This window comes from Bombus fervidus, chromosome 2 (genome assembly GCF_041682495.2).
Source record: "Bombus fervidus isolate BK054 chromosome 2, iyBomFerv1, whole genome shotgun sequence".
In the NCBI taxonomy this organism is placed as follows: domain Eukaryota; kingdom Metazoa; phylum Arthropoda; class Insecta; order Hymenoptera; family Apidae; genus Bombus; species Bombus fervidus.
In genome coordinates this window covers 22753210-22773273 of record NC_091518.1, presented here as the reverse complement: position 1 = coordinate 22773273, position 20064 = coordinate 22753210, and the positions used below count along the sequence as shown (strand labels likewise).

Here is a 20064-nt window from a genome sequence, read left to right as displayed (position 1 = left end):
GGTGCGTGAACAAAGAAGGGTAAAGAAAGAAACGTGGAAAGCGGTCGTATTCACCGCGAGACGACTATAACTATAAATAAATTAATCCACGGCTACGATGGTGTTTAACGGTGACCCCGTACAGCGATTCGATTCACCAACGTGACAGCATTGGCCTTAGATATCTCGAGAAGATAGAAGTAAAAACGATACGGTTTGTACCGGCTTCGTTGTCGGCTGCAGTAAAATCACGGCGAATTGGAAAACGGGCAAGTTGGCCAACGTTCCACCCGTTTACAAGTAGAATCGAAGAAACGAAAATCGGCGGTATCTAGCAAACCGCGAACTATATCGCGAAAAATGCGAACGTACGAAAGGGACGCGGTTTCCTCTGCGTGAGGAAAAATTCAGCGGCTTTGCGTGCATCGTTTCGATTACTTTGTAATATCGTAGCTACGTTACGACCATCTTTCGGCTGGTCGAACGTTAATTTCAATATGAGAGGGATCGATAAAAGCGAGGAAAAGAGAAGTGGGCCGGACGGTGGAGAGGAGAGACGAACGTCGATTCGATTGTCTGGCTGGCGAGCTTTCCAACAATTTAATCGTACAAGTTGCTACGGACTGCGAGCACGTGGATGACTCTGCAAATATCGATTTCGGCAAAAATTGCTGTCCTAGGCGATCGTGTAGCGCGCTATCTCCAAGTTCTTACGGTCGTCGTTGCTTTGGAGACTGAAACGCGGTAAAGCGCAGTTGTCCGGCTGGTCTACGAGCGAAAATCGACTCGCTTCTTGCGACGTCTTCGAACGGCCTTGCAGCTCGTACAACCTTCGTTAAATTCGCATTAACCTTCGTTCGAGCAACTTTGCCAACTTTTAAGTACTCGGAATGATTTGCAATCCGTCGTATAGGTTGGAAACGAGCCGAAGCGTCTCGGCTAAAGAAAGGGTGCTAACGGAGTCGAGGAGTGGCAGGCAGAGGCGTAAAAACGAAGGCAAAGGGGATAGGTAGGACTAAAGGAGGAAAAAAGAGAAAAGGGAAAAGAGGATGAAAAAAGAGATACTACATAGAGGAGGGAAAAAAGGAGGGAAAGGGAGAAAGGAGGAGCGGTTAATTTATCACGAGACTCTTGAAGTTTTGCCGGTCCAACAAAGGCGACCGCGAGTAAAGTTTCCCCCAAGCGATGTTTCACGGTAGCGGGATAAGAAAATTCGAACGGTTCTTCGCGGCCAAAATAAAAGTCGTGTCCTGCCCCGGTTGGACAAGACGAAGAGGGGAAGGTCTATTTACGGGATCTCCACTCTCTTCGTAATAGCTCCACCCTGCCCTTACACGGCAATCCCATTCCACGACTGTCAAATATTTTATTTTCCGGCTGTTAGCCTGCGTTAACTCGCGATAACGTGGCCCGTGAGGATCGATCGTGTTTCCTCTGAACGGCAGCTCGCTCGTCTAAATATTCGTTCCGAAAATTCACCTAGGCGCACGATTTCGCGCCAGACGATCGGATTGCCTGCCGATTCTCTACCGTCCGTAACCTCGATACTTTTACGATAACACGGTTTGCTGTTCGGGTGTCGCTTTGTCTCGCAAAGCGATCGAGCAGGCTCAACGAGCGTCTAATTAAAATAAACGCGAAGCAACAAAGTAGGAGAGAAGGATAGACGATCCAGGATGACGAGAGTGGAGAGGAAAGAGTGGAAATGGAACGAGATATGTCGATAAATAAAATATTATTCTCTCGGATTCTTTGACGGCAGATACTTGACGCGGACAGAGAAAATCACCGAGAGTACATAATTATCCGAATCGGCGCAACTCGATCACAACCTGATAATTCCTTCTGCCCGAGTAAACTCGGTTCGACTTTGAATCTCCGTTGCTTGCCGTTTGTTCCGTTTTATTCCTTTGTTCGTTCCGTTGCGGTTCGAGTTTGTCGCGAGAAAAATTGCTCGAAACGAAAGCAGATCGTTTGGAAATTGGAGCAGGTACGTGGAAGAAGAAAGTAACCGTTGCAAGGAATATCGGGGACGAAGGTTTCGAGAGGAAGAAAGAGGAAAGAAGGGACGATCGCTGCGAGTGATCGGCAGAGACGTTGCGCGATTAATTTATCGGCAGGCTGTTCGTAAACGAGCGAAAGATAGGAGGAGGAGAGGGCGCGGTTTCTTGCCCTTTCGAAAGCTTCGCGAACGCCCCGAAAAGGGGAAACCGATGCAAAGGAGAAATTGTTTCGAAAGTCGTGAAAGAATTATGGCGTGTGTATAGCGGCTCGCATATTTCGCGGCCGGACAGCGTCAGGAAATTAAGCGAACGGTCTCAAGGGCGGCGTTTTCGGACTCGAAACTTGGCTCGCCAAACTTTTCCCGCTATTCCGGCCGAATTTATCGGTTCGCGGCTACAAATAAATTATCGGTAACCGTGACTACCGTGCAAACGTCGCGGAACTTGTACTTTGAACAAATCCCTTATCGGGATCGCGGTCGCGATCCTCCTGCTTTCCTTGAAATATTCAACGGGTACCGTGCCGTCGCGCACGACTCCGCTCCCGCTCGATTCTCCACCTTCGTGTAACTTTCAGGATGCTTGTTCGCCAACTAACGAGCCGAAACTACCTCGGTAAGTGGTCGTTTCGGTTAGCTCGAGAAAAAAGTCCAGCCGACAACGAGAGAGCTAATAACGGCCGAGCTAATTCAATTTTTCCGACAAAAATACGGAGGAATTTCACGACTATCGAACCACTCGAGCGTGTCGTCTTCCGACTAAACGTACAAGAACGTAGGTGAGGCCAGGTGTGCGATCGGAACGAAAATTTCGTCGGGAACGGAAGGCCCGGTCGTCCGGTTCCTCCGAGGAAATATCGACGACGAACGTGGAAAATCGATGTTGCTTTATGGCCCGAATGACAAGATAAACGATCGTTGTTTGACGTTAAACTAAGCGATAAAGTAATTCGCTGGAAAAATGTATATCTACGTTCTGTGCGATTTACCTCGGTGTAAGATATAAGGTGTGCATTCTTACCAAGTTTATTCCTTAATAAAACCGAAACGTCAAAATATACGTACCACGTACTTTGCGCGACCGACGTCTTTCTATTTCGGTCGACGCGTCTTTCGATCGACGACGGCTTTCGCGCGACACGCACAATGGACGCGCGACGCGACGCTGGCAAAAATTTCCAATGGGATCAAAGCGACGAACATACTGGAAACGAAATTGCGACGGAATCTCGAAGAAACGAGTCGCTCGTCTCGTGCATACGGAAGTGGAGATGCCGCGTAAAAGGAATAGAACGTTCCACTTTTCCTTCTATAGACCTTCCACGGATGATTGTAAAGTTGCCGGAGCGTTTACGACTCGCGACCAATTTAGCGTCGGTTGGCCGTCGTTGTCTCGTGGAAAAATCGCGATTCGATGTTCGAACGGCGGAGCAAAAGAGGGAAAAACGGCAAAATGAGCGAACGCGTAGAGCGCGTAGAGCGCGTAGAGCGCGTAGAGAGCGTAGACCGCGTACGAATCTGCGTTGGATCGGGCGGATCCGATAAATTTTTTTCCAATTTCGCGTTAAATCCGCCGGTTTACGTTTCGTTCGCCGACCGTGAAAGCGGCTTGATTATTTCGAACGCGCGAAACAATCGGTCGTGACAGAACTGCGAGGGGAATAACGGGGTTGAAACGGGAGGAACGATGCCAAAGGCGCGAGCTGCGTAAAAGCGCGACGTGTCTGGCGAATTCTCCTTTGTTTTCCAAGCGCTTGTCTTTTCAACCGAACGAACAAATCCTCCGAGACTCACCACACTCTCTTCGGGTTTTCTCGTTCGTCTCGTGGCTACCAACGAATCAGACTCGCCGTACTTTCGCGCGGAAAGGTATTCTTCTACTCAGGCTGCTCGCTTTTTCTCTTTTGATTCTACGCAAATGCAACGTTTATTTTGCAATCTTTTAACCGAGTACAGAATTAAAAAAACGACGTAGCCGATTGATCGATGGAGGTGTCGACGAATCGTCTTCGAAGGCTACTTGGACGTCTTCTACATCGCCAAACGCTTAGTGTAATTCGATTCCACGTTGTTGCGCCTGATCCTGGAATTTCAGCTTGTACTCGCCGGTCGGGTCGTACTTCTTCGACAGCCGTTCCCAGATCGCTGGTCGCTGAAACACAAACATCGAGATCGTTTCGTTCGAAAATTAATTAGTTCCGTTTAACGACAAACGCCGAGTTCCTGCAATTTCGGAGCTACGTAATTTCAGCGACCGGAAGTGCGCGCGTTACGTTAAACGGAACGACAGGCGGTGAAAGAGAAGACCCCCGCGCTATACGTCCGCCGTTACAAAAGGGACAAGGATAGAGACGCGTAACCGTGACATCATGATTTTTCAAGTACGTCGACCGTGCTACTTTTCGTATTCGTCTTCTATTCTAGCGAAATTAATTAATTACGAGACTCTGTTAACGAAACGGAAAAACAAGAACGTCGACAAGACGAAGCGATATTCGCGAGTCGGATTAACAGTTAGACGACAAAGATAAGTTTCTCACCTTCTACCAACTCACGACCGACTATAATTAGAATGTCGACAACGAGAGATTCGCAACTTACTCGGCTGTACTTTCCCTTCGACATCCGCGACTCACCCGCCTCCGTCCATTCCCGGATCACGATATCGTATCAACGGTACCGGCGGCAAAATGCACGGAAAATCGACGAAAGACGAAAGACACGAGGGAACAAAGTCGAGACGATGGAACGCGACCGAGTTGGACGCGAAGCGAATTAATCGGCTTAAGAAAAAACTGGAAAAGTCGGAGCCTGGATTAACGATTATCGGTCGAAGAAACGCGAGATTCCCGCAGGATAGGGAACGACCGAAACCGAAGGGCGAATGTGATTCGTACGGTGGATCGTTCGCGAGGATACGAGGATCGAAACTGTGGCGTCCGGTGAAAGGGGAACCGGTTCCACGACATTCGGAAGCGAGGACAAATCGATATCGCGTCTCTGTGCGACAGGTGACCGGTGCGTTTGCGTTCGATTAGCGGCGGAAGGGTGACGGTGAACGTACCTTGTTGATCAGGAACCGGATCACCTTCTCGCTGCCCTCTTTCTGCTTTTCGCTGCACTTTTCGCAATTGTTCTCCAAAGCGTCCGGCAGGGACTCTGAAATCACACGAACAATTCGATTAGGTATCGCGAAATTTCGTTCCGACTTTTCGTCTCAGCCTGCCTGGCTGGTTGGTCGCGATCAGGCCTAAACGATAAGGCCCGATAACGCGCATCCTTGCCACTCTAGAACAGAGGTAATTGGCAAACTCTCGTAGCGACGACTTTTTCAACTTTCGCTGTTCCGCTGCTCGAGATAGAGCACGGCGCAAGTTCTCGCCGGATAAGCAATTTCCGCACGATCGTTGACCGACGATAGCGTAATTAGGAGATTCGACGATGTGGAAATCGTAGAAAAATACGCGAACGTAATGACGAAAATAACGCGTCGTTTCGCACGTTCCAGCCAAAGACTGGAAAATCCCATTGCTAAAATACAAGCAAGTGCTTTTAAACGGGTTACTCGAGCTGCGTTCTTATTTATACCAAACGAGAGTAAGATTACCGTCTCCTTTTTACCGTCTCCTCGGGGAGGCAAACGGGACACAGGCAAGCAGAAGCCTCGAAAACGCCTTGAAAACGAGATCAAGAATATTCCATACCGCGACCATAGACGCAACGAACTTTCCAGCGAATTAGAACAAAACTGAGCTGATCTTTCGCGCGATCTCTTTCACAAACTTTCGGCGACTATCTCCGTTACCAACGTTTGCCAACGAAAAAGGAAGAACGTTCAACGTCGTTAGATGTTGCTTGAAAATTTAGCGATGCCAAGCTGGCCTCGCGGTACTTTACGCGTCTACGAAACTTTACATCCTAGACCTCTTTGCGCCTCCGTCTTTCCCTCGAGTGCAACTTTTAACAACTACGATATACGTGTTATTTTTCGCGCAAAAAGTCCACGGAATGTCCTGTTTTCCCGCCGTATGCTCGTTTCGAGTCCGCTCGTTTTATCAAGGCTGAAGGAGTAACGATATCGTAAAGAGTGGTTGAATCGTAGATCATCAATTCGTGAAACGAGGAAATACGCGATACGAAAGAAAGAATCAGAGTCGTAAGGCGGCCGTTCGATGGACTTGGATCGAGTTGCCCTGCGGAGAACAGAGTCGGTTGACGAAGAAAAGGTAGGTGGGGGGCCGTTATAATTTTTTCCATATGGCGTTCTCGATGGGTATGTCGATGGTACCTTCGTAACGTACGTTACTGCTGCGAATATAAAAGAGAGGCTTGGGGGGAAGAAGGTGTAGTAGGGTGGCAGTGTTTTCGTGCCCTCGTGCCGGCTCGTGACGCTTTTCCCCGGGCATCGTTTACGCCAGCTGCTCCGAAGACCGACGCGCGCTCATCGTTCGTGAATTTCCCGAGACAAGAACTACGTCTGGCTCTGGCGATCCGCTACGCTCCGCTACGGTAAGGGAGAAAATAAAACGGAACGAGGGAAATCCGTCTCGATGGACCGATACGAATTGTCGTTTAGGCGAAGCACCCTGTCGACGCGAAGGATCGACGACGCATCTCGCGTGAAACACGTTTGCGATACCGGGATTACGAATATCGTCCAGCAAACCAATCCGAACGTTACCGTTTCCTTCGAAAGATATACTTTGTCCGTGTTGAAACTCTGCGCAGCGTAGGCTCTACCAGGGTCTTGGAATCTTACGTTCGCTCTGGGATAACGCTTTTATCGAAATTGACAGGCGACTTTCTAACGAAGCCGTTACGTATGTACATAGATGCAAACGCTGGAACCGGTGACTCCGGATGGGAATTGTTCGAGGCCTTATCGGCGCATCGCAACCTGTTGGTTGCCGCCGCTTTTTAATCCAAATACCTCGTGAAAATTTCGTCCCTCTTTTCGCGCCTCGATTCCCCGACATATTTACCGGTTTAATTTATCGTAAGAGCGGAAAAAAAAAAAAAGAAAAGAGATAGTCGAGCAAAGGGGTGAAACACGCCGGCAGAGTACATCGCTTTCGCGTCTCCAATAAAAAGCTTATCGTCGCTTACGGTCGTTGCAAGAGAAACGACTCGCCGCCATTAACGACGAAAGAGCGACTGTTAAACGGATAGTCGGCGTTCCGTCTTGCTACGCGATAGGACGCGTTACAGCGGCAACTCGTTTACCCCAAGCAATCTTGATCGAATCGAAAATTATTTCGCCTAGGCGGCAAGCCGGAACAGCGAATCGCCATCGATATAGAATATTTATCGGTCGAGCGATTGTTCTTTCGGATTATCTCGGGATTACGTAGAAAGATTAAAAGCCGCGAGGCTGGGTTGCCAACGTTTTCACGCGCGGTAATGTCGCGCGTGGTCCACCGACGTTATTCGACGGATGTTATTCGAGCCGCGAACGAACATCGGTCCGCGATCAGATTTAATCCGAACTGGCGTTTCGTCTCTGACGAGCGCCAGATTCGATTGCACGAGTTAATGCGAAACGAATTCGAAAACAACAATTGGAAACGCGGTCAAATCGGCTAGAAGTCGATCAGAAACGATCGGATTCCGGATATTCGTGCAACCGAATCGTACCGTTCGTATCGTGCCACGAGTCGGCCGTTTTCTACGTTTTCCGCCAGATACATTTCCGTGAATAGTTACGATCGCGTGCGTAATTAATTTGAACAGGCGCGGTAAAAAGAAAAGCGCAGAAATAATAATGGAACGGAAAGCGAAGAAGAGATTCGCGCGACCGACCGTATCTCGCCTCTTTTTCCGAAGAGTCTTCGAGTCTTGGAAGCAACGTGACTCAAAAACGGAAGAAACGGCGAAGCTGTACGTATCTTCGACGTTTCAAGCGATGTAACCGCGTCGAAAGTTTCGAAACGAAAGCGCAAGCTACTACTTTGTTCATTGCGCGCAACTTTAATTTCCAAGAGAAATCTCTTCTATGAAATAAAGATAGATCGTAGAGCGGTGGCGATTAGTTGGTTAACGCGCGGAAAACAGACAGACCTGGACTCTGGGTTGAAAGAAGGAAAGTTGCGCGCTCTGTACGAACGTTGCAGCGCGGAAACTCTACCGGACTTCTTGGACGTTCGAACGAGAACGAAAACTGCTTTTTCGCCCCCGTTTTTTCGCCCCGCTTGCCCGACTTTGACCGTCGTCCGATGCGCGACAGCGTTACACCGTGCACAGTCCGGCAAACTTTCCATCGACGGCATTTACGGCGTTCGGCTACGGAAGCCTACGAGGAAACCGGAAGAGGCGGCGGGCAGGACAGGAATGAGAAGAAAACGAGAAACGAAAACAAACAGGAGAAATAGGAAGTAGAGGGCATTGCTTATTGGATTTCGAGGCAAGAGGTCCCTTAAGACCAAGTAACGGGGAACGTTAGAGTCTGCGCGATAAAACAAGCCACGCCGAGGGAAAGGATAGTCGGTTTAAGGCAGAGATCTGTGAAATAGAAAAATACGCCGAGACGTTTGCCTGCTACTTTCGGCTGCAATTTATATCGCGACACGAACGTCTTCCATCCCTGCTTCCTCTTATTCCCGAATTCTCCGTTATTTCACTGCCAGTTTCACGTATTTCGCGTATTTCGTGTTCATGCCTATAGTTTATGTCTATCATCGACGACAAACGTATGGGATCGATGCCGGTATCGTTCCATCATCGTGCGATTATATCCACCTCGTTCGTAGTTTCCGACAAAATGAAAAACGAGAGATAACTCTCTGTACGGCTTAATCGTCGCCTGACGTTCTCCGATTCGAAAGGAAGAACGCGAGGAAACGGTCGTTTCGGTGCGTAGAACGGTGCGCCGATCGGCCGATGTAATTGGAGACGAACGAAGGTGACACGGAGGTCGGGCGTAGGTGTTGGCGCTAAAAGTTAAAGTTAAAGTTAAAGGATCGACTCACTTTTAAGCTCCTTGCCGTCGGGTGTACAACTTCCGGCGTCCAGCAGGCAGTTTACGTAGTTGTTGAGTAGACGGTCGCTGTTCAGGATCGAATCCAAGTCGACGTTGTCGTATTTGGTCGTGTACTTATCTGCCAGGGTGCAGACCAACATGGCCAGGAAAACAACCGCGACCTGCATACGAAAGTCGGACGGAAAAGCGCGAGTCTTTTATAAAGTGACATTCTACGTGATAAAGCGACGTAACGCCGTGATACCAAGCACCAACCCTTCACCACCCATTTTCCTCCCCATCGTTCTTCGTGTTTTCTCGTGGCTAAAGCAAACGGTCTAATAACAAAAACTCCACCGACTTTGAAAAACCGTTATCGTGCTGCACGACGACACTGCGACGGGTATCAAGAACATCGAGGGATTACGTCGTTCTCGAGACTTTTGCGAGTTGCCCGTTGTACTCCGACGACGATCCGATGCAGCTAGTTGGCTGTGATACGTTTCAACGATATTTTGCTTCGTAGCCTGTTGTAACGTTCTCGAAACTTTCCCGCTACTTTGTCGAGAAGCTAAAACTTGTCGGGTAACTATCGCGTCAAAACAGATTACGCGATTCGGTGACATCCGACGACTTTTAAATACAACCCGTTCGAACTTTGATCGAGAAGTCGGCCTGCGCTACCTTTCGAATTAGAAACGCTCGTAAAGTTTATTATCGGAGCGTCGTACGAGCTTTTCGACTTGAACGTTCAAACGTAGACGCGTGACAACCTGAAGATCGAACGTACTTAAAGAAATACGTATGCCGAGATCGGCCTAGAGGCGGAATAATTTAGCTGCGTCGTTTACGTCTTTTATTCGAGGCACGAAAAGTAAAAGGGAGAGAGAGAGACAGAGAGAAACACAAGCAACTGGTTCGCGCGCGTCGAGAACCGGTTCGACTCTTTCAAAAATGCGTACTTGCGCCTGTCGCGTGACAAAATGGAAAGGGTTAAAAAGATCGTTCGTCGCGACGCGCTGTATAAACAAACTGCGATTCAGCGTGTGCGCTTTCACGGTTGGATCGACGATCGGTGAGCGAGGCTGGCCGGGATAAGTCGGACGAAAGGTCGAGTAACGCGTAACAGAATAGAAGATGAATCGGATTGTGGACAGTGGATAGGACGCGACTAGTAACGCGATCCTAGCTAAATGTGGCGTGCTATTTCCCGGCCACCTGAGATCGGATCTAGATTTAATCCGGCTTCGATCCGCGCTTGACGGAAATTTGCTCGGGGCGGGGAGCGCGCGGAACGAAGGCTCTAGACTCGGCGAACAACCGCTGCTTAGCCGTGGCGATCTCTGCTCGTTCTTGGTGCGCTTGACCCAACGCGAGACCGGATTACGCAACGACGATTCACGGTTAAATGGATCGCGGACGACACGAGCATCCCGTTTTCTACGCTTCAGATGCACGAATAACGCGCACACCCGGCCGTGCCGTGCCGTGCCGTTGTAGCTGCTAACCGCGCGACAACAAGTCGTCCTTGCCCGTTTCGACTCACGATTTCCCATAAATCCTGCGCAATCGTTTCCATACCTATGCTAACGATCGGCGCGCGTTCTTCGGCCGAGCAAAGCTCGGATCGTTTTCAAAATCGACGTTACGCTACAACTTGGCAGGAGAATTTTCGTCGTTCGTTAAATTCTCGTTGATCGTCGGACACGCGGATTTCGTTCGGCAACGTTGAAATTTCCCTTCTTGCTATTTAGCATTTGCTCGCCGATGCTTGTAACGAGTAATCGCCAACAAAGAGGAAAACTCGCTGTTTCGTAACCCAGTCCGTACGAAACGTTCGTCTTTCGTACTTTCGCTGACTCGAGAGGCTCGTAAAGACGCGTATAGCAGCGTGTTTGCACGGACCGGATTTCGCTCGTCAATTTCTTACCGCTAATTGATCCGTCGTGCTCGAAGCGGGCCAAGGTGAAGAGGATGAGAAAAATACGAATGGCGCTCGCTTAACGATACAGCGCGAATACACCGCGGTCGGGACCGAACGTTGATCCAAGGAAATTATAATTCGTACGTAACGTAGTCGTAACAGCGTCAAGGACAAGGACGGTTAAATTAAATCTTGGTTAGTTCGCGAAATCGTAGTCGACGACCGGTTACAACGTCTTTCGGTACGTTAAATATGCTCTTGCGAGTACATTTTACGCCATTATCGTCGAAAGACTTTTATCGCGAAAGAGGCATTCTTCTCGTACCGCTAAATTTTCCAGACATAGCGGCAAGATTAAAGGCACCGGTTAAAAAAATTACCCGATTCTTTCTCACGCGCCTTTCCCACGGAAAGAAAGCATCGGCGATGCAGCTACCGCGCTATTTTTCATTCCAATCGCTTTCGTCGATCGTTTCGTCCTTACGAAGGTTTCGTAAAAACCTGCTTGAACGACAAAGAGGAAGAAGAGTAGAGGTCACGAGTCCTGTCGCTCGACTAAAATAGTCGAAGGCAGGATCGCGAATACTCCTACACCGAGCGCCGCTCTCTAAACAGCGCAATGTCGATAATTATGGAATCGGTGTCAACGTCGCGCCGTGTCGTCGTCGTCGTTGTCGTCGTCGTAAGCGGTACACATAAGTACATAAATCCCATGACGCAATCGCACCATCGAGGAATGCTTCCTAACGCCTTTCACTCTCACGAATAAATTTCACCTCGGTTCTTTGCTCGTTTTTCGTGGACGGCGGACTGCCGTTCGATGAAGAAAATTTTGTTACCAACCGCGACAGAAACCGTACTCCGTACTTGCCAATCGGACGCGAATAACTTTCGGCAACGATAAATGTAAATGGACCGTGGAAGGTAATCCGACGAGTCAAACTGTCAAAACGTTAAACGATATTCGTCGTTTGCAAATTAAATTCGACGAAATCTCTAGCAACGATCGATCGAGCCGACCGTAACGAATGCAAATATCCTCTTTCGCGCGATATCGCTGAATCACGATGACCGGATACCGCCGTCGAATCTATGCCGGACTAATCGATGATTTTTAAATAGTCGCACGATTAACCTCGTGGTTGATTAAAACGCCTGATGCGAGCGACACGCCGTCAAAGCGGCGAAATCGTATATCCGATGAAGCGGTGCGCGTTAATTCCTGACGATTAACGAGCTGCGCGCAAAGTCCTCTAATTAGACGTAGATTAAAATCACGAGAATCGAAGATCGAACGAACGGCGATAGAACGAAAATGGCGTTCGACCAGCTCGAATCCAGTTTCTTATCACGCTGCTTGATCGTACCCGTAGCGGTTACCGCGGACATGTTGTTGCACGCGACCCGAATTTTCCTGCTCTTTCTCGTATCGCTTGGAAAACATGGCGGTGAACGCGTGCGAAATTCATTTGCCATTATCCGCTGGCCATCTCGCGACGCTTCCAATCCGATTTCCATCGATAAATCGGCGGAGAAATTGAAATTGAAAGTGCGATTTTCCTATCTATTCGTCGAAGAGGATTAGAAAGATCGATCAACGAGGGTGAATAGAAACGTGCGGCTTTGCCCGGATTAAAGTATTCCGACGAAACGATGATCCGATTTAGACGAATGTCAACGCGCATTTTTTCACTGCGCTGCGATCCGATCTATGGAACGGAGACTAACGCGTCCACGTTTGAGCAAACTTCGCGAAGAACGAAGCAAATAAACGGCCATGGCCGGAAACGAAGGCTTGGCTGCGCTGGTCAACCTAGAACGGTCGACGAAATAAAATTTTTGCCGGTTGAAAAAGGCCGACCGTGTCCTCGGTTAATTTGGTTCGAGCGTGCGACAGATACGCGTACAAACGAATATCGGCGACCGAACCATCGCGAAAACCCAGCTACGGTTTTAAGCTCGGTTCCTCGGAACCTCGTTCCACCGTTATTCCGTTCCACGCTGCAAACCGACATACTTTCGGCAAATTTTGATCGACGCTGTTCACAGCCGATCTGTTCGAACGTCGAATTACTTCTGAATCTGAACAAAATAGTATAAGCGATTTCGCAACGTCCGCCATATCCTGATCTATTTGTCGCTCGATGCTCCGACCAATTTAACGATGACGGTTCGTTTCGTTAACCGTTCGACCGTTTCCGATTTCTCGAGTTAAAATTTCAGTGGAAAGTGTTGCAGGCGAACGATAGTCGCGCCGACGGTCTTGCACGCGCAACGGAAAATATTCGGCACCGTTTATTCCCCTTGCGTGTCGCAGGACACGCCTGAATTTTCTGCAAAACAAACGGAGGGGAGGTTGGCTGTGTGGCGCGTGTTCCGAATTTAAGCAAGCGCGTTTTCTCAAATTAAACGTACCTGTAGCGTGTTTATCTTAAGATAATCTTCTTCCGCTGCGATAATTCGAGCAGACGCACGCGTCGCAATTAAGTTACGAAAGACGTTTAGTCGTCTTACAGGCTATGGCGTTAAATGGTTATGCACGGTGTTAATCGTTCCGGACGATCCTCCGAGGTATTCGAATTACGTCGTCGCGCATAAATAATTATACCGTTACATTTTCGTGTCTAAAGTGTATTTACCGCGATCTCTGTTCGTCCAATGATTTGAATTTTAAACTTTCGAGGATAAATTAGCGCGTCACTCTTACGCGACGGTTACGCAAGGATCGTGAGAATATGTTGCGAGAACGAGTCGGCTAGCGGTGCAAAAACAGGCGCTAGATTTACGTTTGATTGAGAGAAGCAAAGGTCGATCGAGTACCATAGAGATTGGAGCAAGCTGCGATACAAAGCGCAAGACCCGATGCAAAAACCAAAGGAAAAGGAAAAGGAAAAGGAAAAGGAAAGGAAGATATGGAAAAACTAAAGAAGAGGAAATAGGGAGGGGGAGGGGCGAGGAGAGGACAGAGTGTGGGAAGAGGCGAGAAAAGGAAAAAGTGTGGCTTACCTTCATGTTTGCAGCTCGTGTGGTGCAGGAAAGCAAAGTTAAGCGTGACTGATGCTGGCTTCGGCGTCGATCAAGTGTTTTATACCCGGCCGTTTGCCCAGCCTCCGAATTCGTCGGATCGGTTCTACTCGTCTTTCTCGCACCTCCGGTCGTGTCGCCGGCCACTGTCCTGCTTCAGCTTCTGCGGAGGGTCGCGTGGACTCGGACGAGACGAGGAACGGCGGAACGACGCGACAGAACGACCGGCATGGAAGGGAACGGGACGAAACGAAAGGTAAACGCAGTCCACACCTTCTGAGAATTGCGACGACACGTGCCCGTTAATGGATAAGTAGCTCTGTTGCGTGATAATTTTTTGCCAGAAAAATAATGTTCCTTGTTTTTCGCGAGAATATGTCGGATATAAGAAACGTCGCGGATGAAAAAACGTTGGATCAAAGATATACTAGACGTATATGGTCTGGACGGACGTGAATTATCCTACCGCCAAATACAAATCCGATCGTTCTCGCGAAAAGTGGAAAGGAAATATCATATTATGCGATTGATAACAATGGGCGAGCAAATATCGTAGCCGCGAACGGTGCTAATAACGATAGTCGCTACAAGTTGAACGAATGTACGCCTACGTAGGTAAACGCTTACGTAGATCTTGATTTCTTCGAAGCACTTTTTTCGAAGCTTTTTCACCAAATGACGAAACAAGTGGTTAATGGTTAAGTCTGTATACGTGTTGTTTGCGCAAACGTAATCAGCCTGAGGATGAACCGCGATCGTTTTCCAATGTTTCACGATCGAGCGTAGAAATATCGGTAAACCGTCTCGTCGATGATCCATCGAAGCTTCAAATTTTTCGGATAATCGGTTCGCTGTATAACTTTATTACCAAATATCGTAAGCGAGCGAATGAAACTGCGGTGCGTGCCTCGAATTTCGATAACGATATCATTATCGTTATAAATACGTTCGTCCACCTATACTCTCGTCCTGTCTATGTTCTTGTCTACGTATATTTAACGGTTTGTCACGGTGAACCCGATATAGAACTCGTAGGTATAGATATCGGAATCAGATATTAGGAAAGATTCGAAGCGCGTCGATCAACGAAAGAAACAAGTAATTGCGTAACGAAGTAACAAAAAGTAAGGTAGAAGAATTTCAATATTACAGTATTAATGTGAGAATTGACGCAGCGAGATCAGATCTGCGAACCGTATACGAGGAATCGGCACGATGATTCGTCGTTTACGTTATTTCTAAGAATCGCGAATGGCTATTCGTCGATGCGATTCGTTCGCTTTGACGACACGAAGCTGTGCCAAAGTAATCCGACCGAGGTCTGGCCTTTACTCGCAAAGAAAACGCACTTGTTCGCTCGTTTACGTGAAAATGTTTGATCTCGAAGCAATTAATTCGACAAGATCGTTATAATGCTTGCTAGGGCAGTTACAAAGGGCGCTGAGTGCCATTAACAAGATACATTTTCTAATATTCCAGCGACCTAATTAAATTAAGTAGTTGTTGCAAATTCGTTTTGCTCTGTAGCACCATAACTGAGATCGATACGTTCGCGTGTATTTCGAATATAAGGAAATAAAAGGTTTGCGCTGTGTAAATCGTGTTACAGCCAAGTCGAAGGGTAATTTAATTACCGTTAAAACCGAATAAAACGTAAAACATGGTTAACGTGGTGGAAGAACTGCTGCATCCGTTGCACGCGCATTTAGCGAGTCCTGCTTCGCGTTTAATTCGTTTCTACGACAAATACTTTGGAAAATTATTTTTTTTTTTTCATTTTACTTTATAAAAAAAAAAAAGATTTTTTACTTTATAAATATGACTAGAAATATTCCAAGGCGCTCTACGCATCTACTTCTACCTTTACGGTTTACATATTCGGACGCGTTCTTCTCTATTTCGTAGTTTCTCGAGTCAAAGATACGCAATTTTCGCAAACTAAACGTCGCGTATTCGCGTAGAACAAACGGCGTTCGGCGTTCAGCGTTCGTCCAAAGGTCAGAAAATTGCCAACGTAAAAAAGTCGATCTCTCTTCGGCTGACGCAGAAACGTCGAACGAACATAAGATGCAAAAAGCGTTCAACATTTGTCACCTTGCCGCGTTTGTTTTTATATTTCGCTTACACGTACACACGATTACGTTATTTTATATTTATAAGCGTTACGCCGCTTTGAATTTGTACGTGGAATATTCCATGCAAAATCGCGAAGGTCCTGGACGTTCGGACTTCGATCGTTTTCAATTTATCGCAACTTGGTTCGAAAGAATGGCTGTCCGAACGGTTTCCATCAGAAATCCGATTGTTCGATCGTCCGTAAACGGAAAAATGTCTCGATGGTAAGATTTTTGCCGATCGATCGGTTCATTTCGCGTCTGCAATTACGCGATTGCCCTTTAATTACGCCGTCACCGCGTAAATAATTTACGGACAACGGACGTTATCGATGAACACGAAATCGGGTAATTGACGCTGCCAATCGTCCTCTACTGATCTATGCTAATCGCTATTAATCACCGCTGCGGAACTTTCCGCATGGACACTGTGTTTGAAGATTCAAAGAACGTAATTTCGTTCTTCATTGGCGATTCGATTTCCCGATATACGTACGAGAGTTCGAATTTCAATTGTTCTAAATTATTCTACATTTTCTATAGTTTATCGTTTTATTGGGGCGAATTTTACCCGAAACGTTTCTCCGTCAAATTGTCCAATCAGCGAGAGAAGAGAAGACGAGCGCTCGTAATGGAAGAAGGTAATTCGAGTATTTAAACGATGCTGCTCCTTTTCTATCCTGTAACCTTATTTACACGAACTATTTTCCAGAATTTATGGACGCGCGTGCACCGGCAACCGCTGTTCCAGGCAGCCGAGACATCGGACGACGACGCCGCCGCCTGCCCCGCGAGATTTCATCGAAATTACTCCGGCAAACTTTTAATCTCTTCGCAACGAACACATCGTGTCAAAGCAGCGGAGATAAAGGAATTTAAATTACTACTGTAACGGATTTACGATCGCGTTACGTTTGAGATATTCTCATCAAAATTAGGAAAGTTGGTCGCGCAACTTCGTTGACCGATCAACGTCGTAAGATTCCTGCAACGGCCAGCAATTTTTATTGAATTTTATCTCGCTAGAGATAACAAGACGAGGAAGAAAGTAAAGTTTTTTTTTCTTTTTCCTCGCGCGTCTCGTCCCTCGCAAGCTATCGTATTATAAATCACTGGCGACTGCAACTTATAGACGAGAAATCTATCGAAAGTCCCAAACGAGAATCCCTACCTCGTAACCGGTAATATTCTTTTTCCGACCTTGACGTTACATCTCACTCCGTGGCTATGAGAATTTCGCTCCGAACGAGATTCTTATAAATTCTTACACGTAAATTCGAAATCGAGAATCTCGACGTCGTAGGTCTCCGCCACGAAATTAAAGTAAGAACTCCATTTGAAACTTGGAATCCTTGCAAGGCTGGCTTATACTATATTGAGTCTTAAACTGGGAAAGTTCTTTTTTTTTTCTTTTTTTTCTTTTTTTTTTTTTTTTTTTTATTTATAGGGAACGTGGAATAAGCTTAAACGAATCAAAGGATTGCGAAGTAAAATATTTCTATGGAAAACATTTCTATGGAAAAGCGACTTGTATCGCTATTTTGCTCGTCTCGTTCGATACTCTCCTGACGTTTACGTCTGCTGTTTGTCCACTCGTTCTTTGCCACGCCTATCTTAGCCTCGAGACGCTCTTTCAAAACTACCGGACGTACCTATTCAAAGCAGAACTAATCTTGTAACACGAACATGACTTGCTTGTGCGTCTCTTGAAATAAAACGTCTCGTTCGAAAATTCGCGTTATCTTCGGTGAAGGAAGAGAGGGTTGGAGAAACAGAGGGGAACGTTCGAGCGTTCTCTAGTTTCTCAAGAGCGATATCGTAAAACCGAGAAACCGTGAGACTCCGTGGTCGATGTGAAATTCGGCGAACCAGCCAAAACAAGGTTATCGACGTTCTCGGGTTCGTCCCTTTTAGCCGCAACCCACGCGAGATAGCGTCCAGTCGGTTTTTCCGAATCGGACGCACTTGGAACTGCGGCGAGCGAACGTTCGGGACGTTCGAGACCGCTCGAACTCGAAACGCAGGACCGGGGAAACTTTCGAATTTGTAATTTCAACTTATTCTTCGATCCGGTTCTCGAGTGTCCGCGAACTCTCGATAAGAAACTCCGCGGCGAACGCTCGAAAAAGCGAAACAAAGTTCGTCTTACTTAAGAAAGCAAAGGTAGCGAGGAAGAAACGCGATACGAGCGTAAAGAAGGAATATCGGAGGAAATTGGATGGAAAAGGAAGGAGAAGGAACGACACCGGGACAGCTATCTTGCTCGAAACGATTAAACGGGCCGTATTCAGCCGGCAACGGTACCGGAACCGTTTCATTGTCCACGATCAGATCCGGTGGATACGGCATAAGGGAATTGCTCTCTAGTTACATATGCGCGACGCATCCGAAGTTTGGCCGAGCGCTGTCATTATCGCCACGATTATGCATATTCAGATAAGCAATCAACACCATTGAGGTAGCGGGCAAGGGTCATAGAGTGGAACAGAGATTCGGTGGAGCGCGTCGGTGTGAGTCGAGTGTACAAACGCGCGCGCCATCGTTCTCTTCCACACGACCATCCAGAAAACTTTGCTTCCCTTTAGCGTCAGATTAGTGGCCATAATTTGCAAATAAATCGACGGTGCTCGACGCGGCGATCGAGCTAACACGGACGATAGAGCGCTTTCTAATAAAAATAAAAAGATGAAAACTCGCGAAATAATATCGATACGGATTTACGCGTAACGTATAAGCTAGGGATAAACGTCTCGTCCGATGCGAACGTTCGATTTTACTTTATTTTTCGCCGGTACATCGAACGTCAACGTCGTTCGGTGTAGCGTTTAGCGAAGTAATGGCGCTCTTTTTCTCGCGCGCCTTCCCTAATGCAGTGTCAATATTTTATCAATCTCCGTCGATATTTTCATGTATTCCACTTGGTGATATCGAACGCTTTATACGTATAGGCCCAGTCCCGTCGATACGCATCCCGTAGCGCTTTTCGAAATCGCAAAGTCCATCGTGTAAATGAAATTTTCTATTTCTCAACGAGTATCTTCTTTCGATCGTATTTTCGGTTACGTACACAGAGTATAAATTACTCGAATCTAATTTCTCTAAACTATCTATTCGTAGTAAAGTTAAGAGCGCGCTGCGGTAAAGTAGGCACACGGATTTATTATTGTGATATTTAGTCGTTTGATAAAGCCAACCGCTGGTTCTGGCCTAATACGCACACTGCGCCGATAATCGTAATAGCGCGATTAGAGAGATTGGTCAAACGCTCCATTAATTATAAACAATCGATCAGCGTTTGCCCCGTGAACGTCGTTGTATTTCTATCGAATTACGGATAATAATTCTGGCCAATCGGTCCATAAATCTGTGAGCGTTTGCTCGTCGTAAACGTTTGGCAATCACCGCAAGATTCGATAGCTCGTAAATCATATTTTTTTACTCTTACCCTCTGTTAACGTGCCAGCGATATAGTCAACGTTTGAATTACTCGGAAGCGATCTGGCTTTTTCGATCGATCTGGATTTTCTCGCTTAAGAAAAATAACGCATAAATTCGAAGAAAATGCGTCATCGAATAAAACGCGATCACGCGATATTTTAATAACCTGTTTGCATCGATAAGCAGCGTTTTATCTCGTGCATAAATATTGGCCTAATAAAAATCAGGTGACTGTAAACACGTAATTTACAGAATCTCGATACACCGTATAACGAGATAATCGATCACGTTCGAAGTTCGTTTAGGAGTTTTACGGCGATCGTTGTTTTTCATAGAAATAATCGAAATAATGGCTAGTCGGTAGATTCATATGGATTTCTCGTGGCGCTCTTTCTCGTTATGCCAAGTTTAAATAAATTCGACGTTTTAACATCGTGTATTACCGAAGCTCGTTTCCAAACGAAACCGGTCCAACGGTGCATCGAATGTCAAGGCTGTAAGTTGAAAACGTTTAAAGTTCGAATCGGATGTTTTGAAATCGCAAAGAATTAGAGATGCGTTTAAGCGTGCGAGAACTATAAACAGCGAGAAATCGAGCCACGTAGCTGGAAAACTTTCTAATAGCCTA

At 47.0% G+C, this 20064-nt stretch overlaps 1 protein-coding gene across 1 annotated transcript; it reads right to left on the bottom strand.

Annotated features, from left to right (window-relative positions):
* Nucleotides 1-3875: 3875 nt before the first annotated feature.
* LOC139998261 (ejaculatory bulb-specific protein 3-like) lies at nt 3876-14019 on the bottom strand. The gene is made up of 4 exons (XM_072022688.1): nt 13867-14019; nt 8947-9118; nt 5046-5140; nt 3876-4133 (listed from the first exon to the last, which is right to left on the bottom strand). Exons 1-4 carry the CDS (start codon nt 13870-13872, stop codon nt 4029-4031), a joined length of 378 nt encoding a protein of 125 aa, XP_071878789.1. The 5' UTR covers nt 13873-14019; the 3' UTR covers nt 3876-4028.
* Between the last annotated feature and the right edge of the window lie 6045 nt (nt 14020-20064).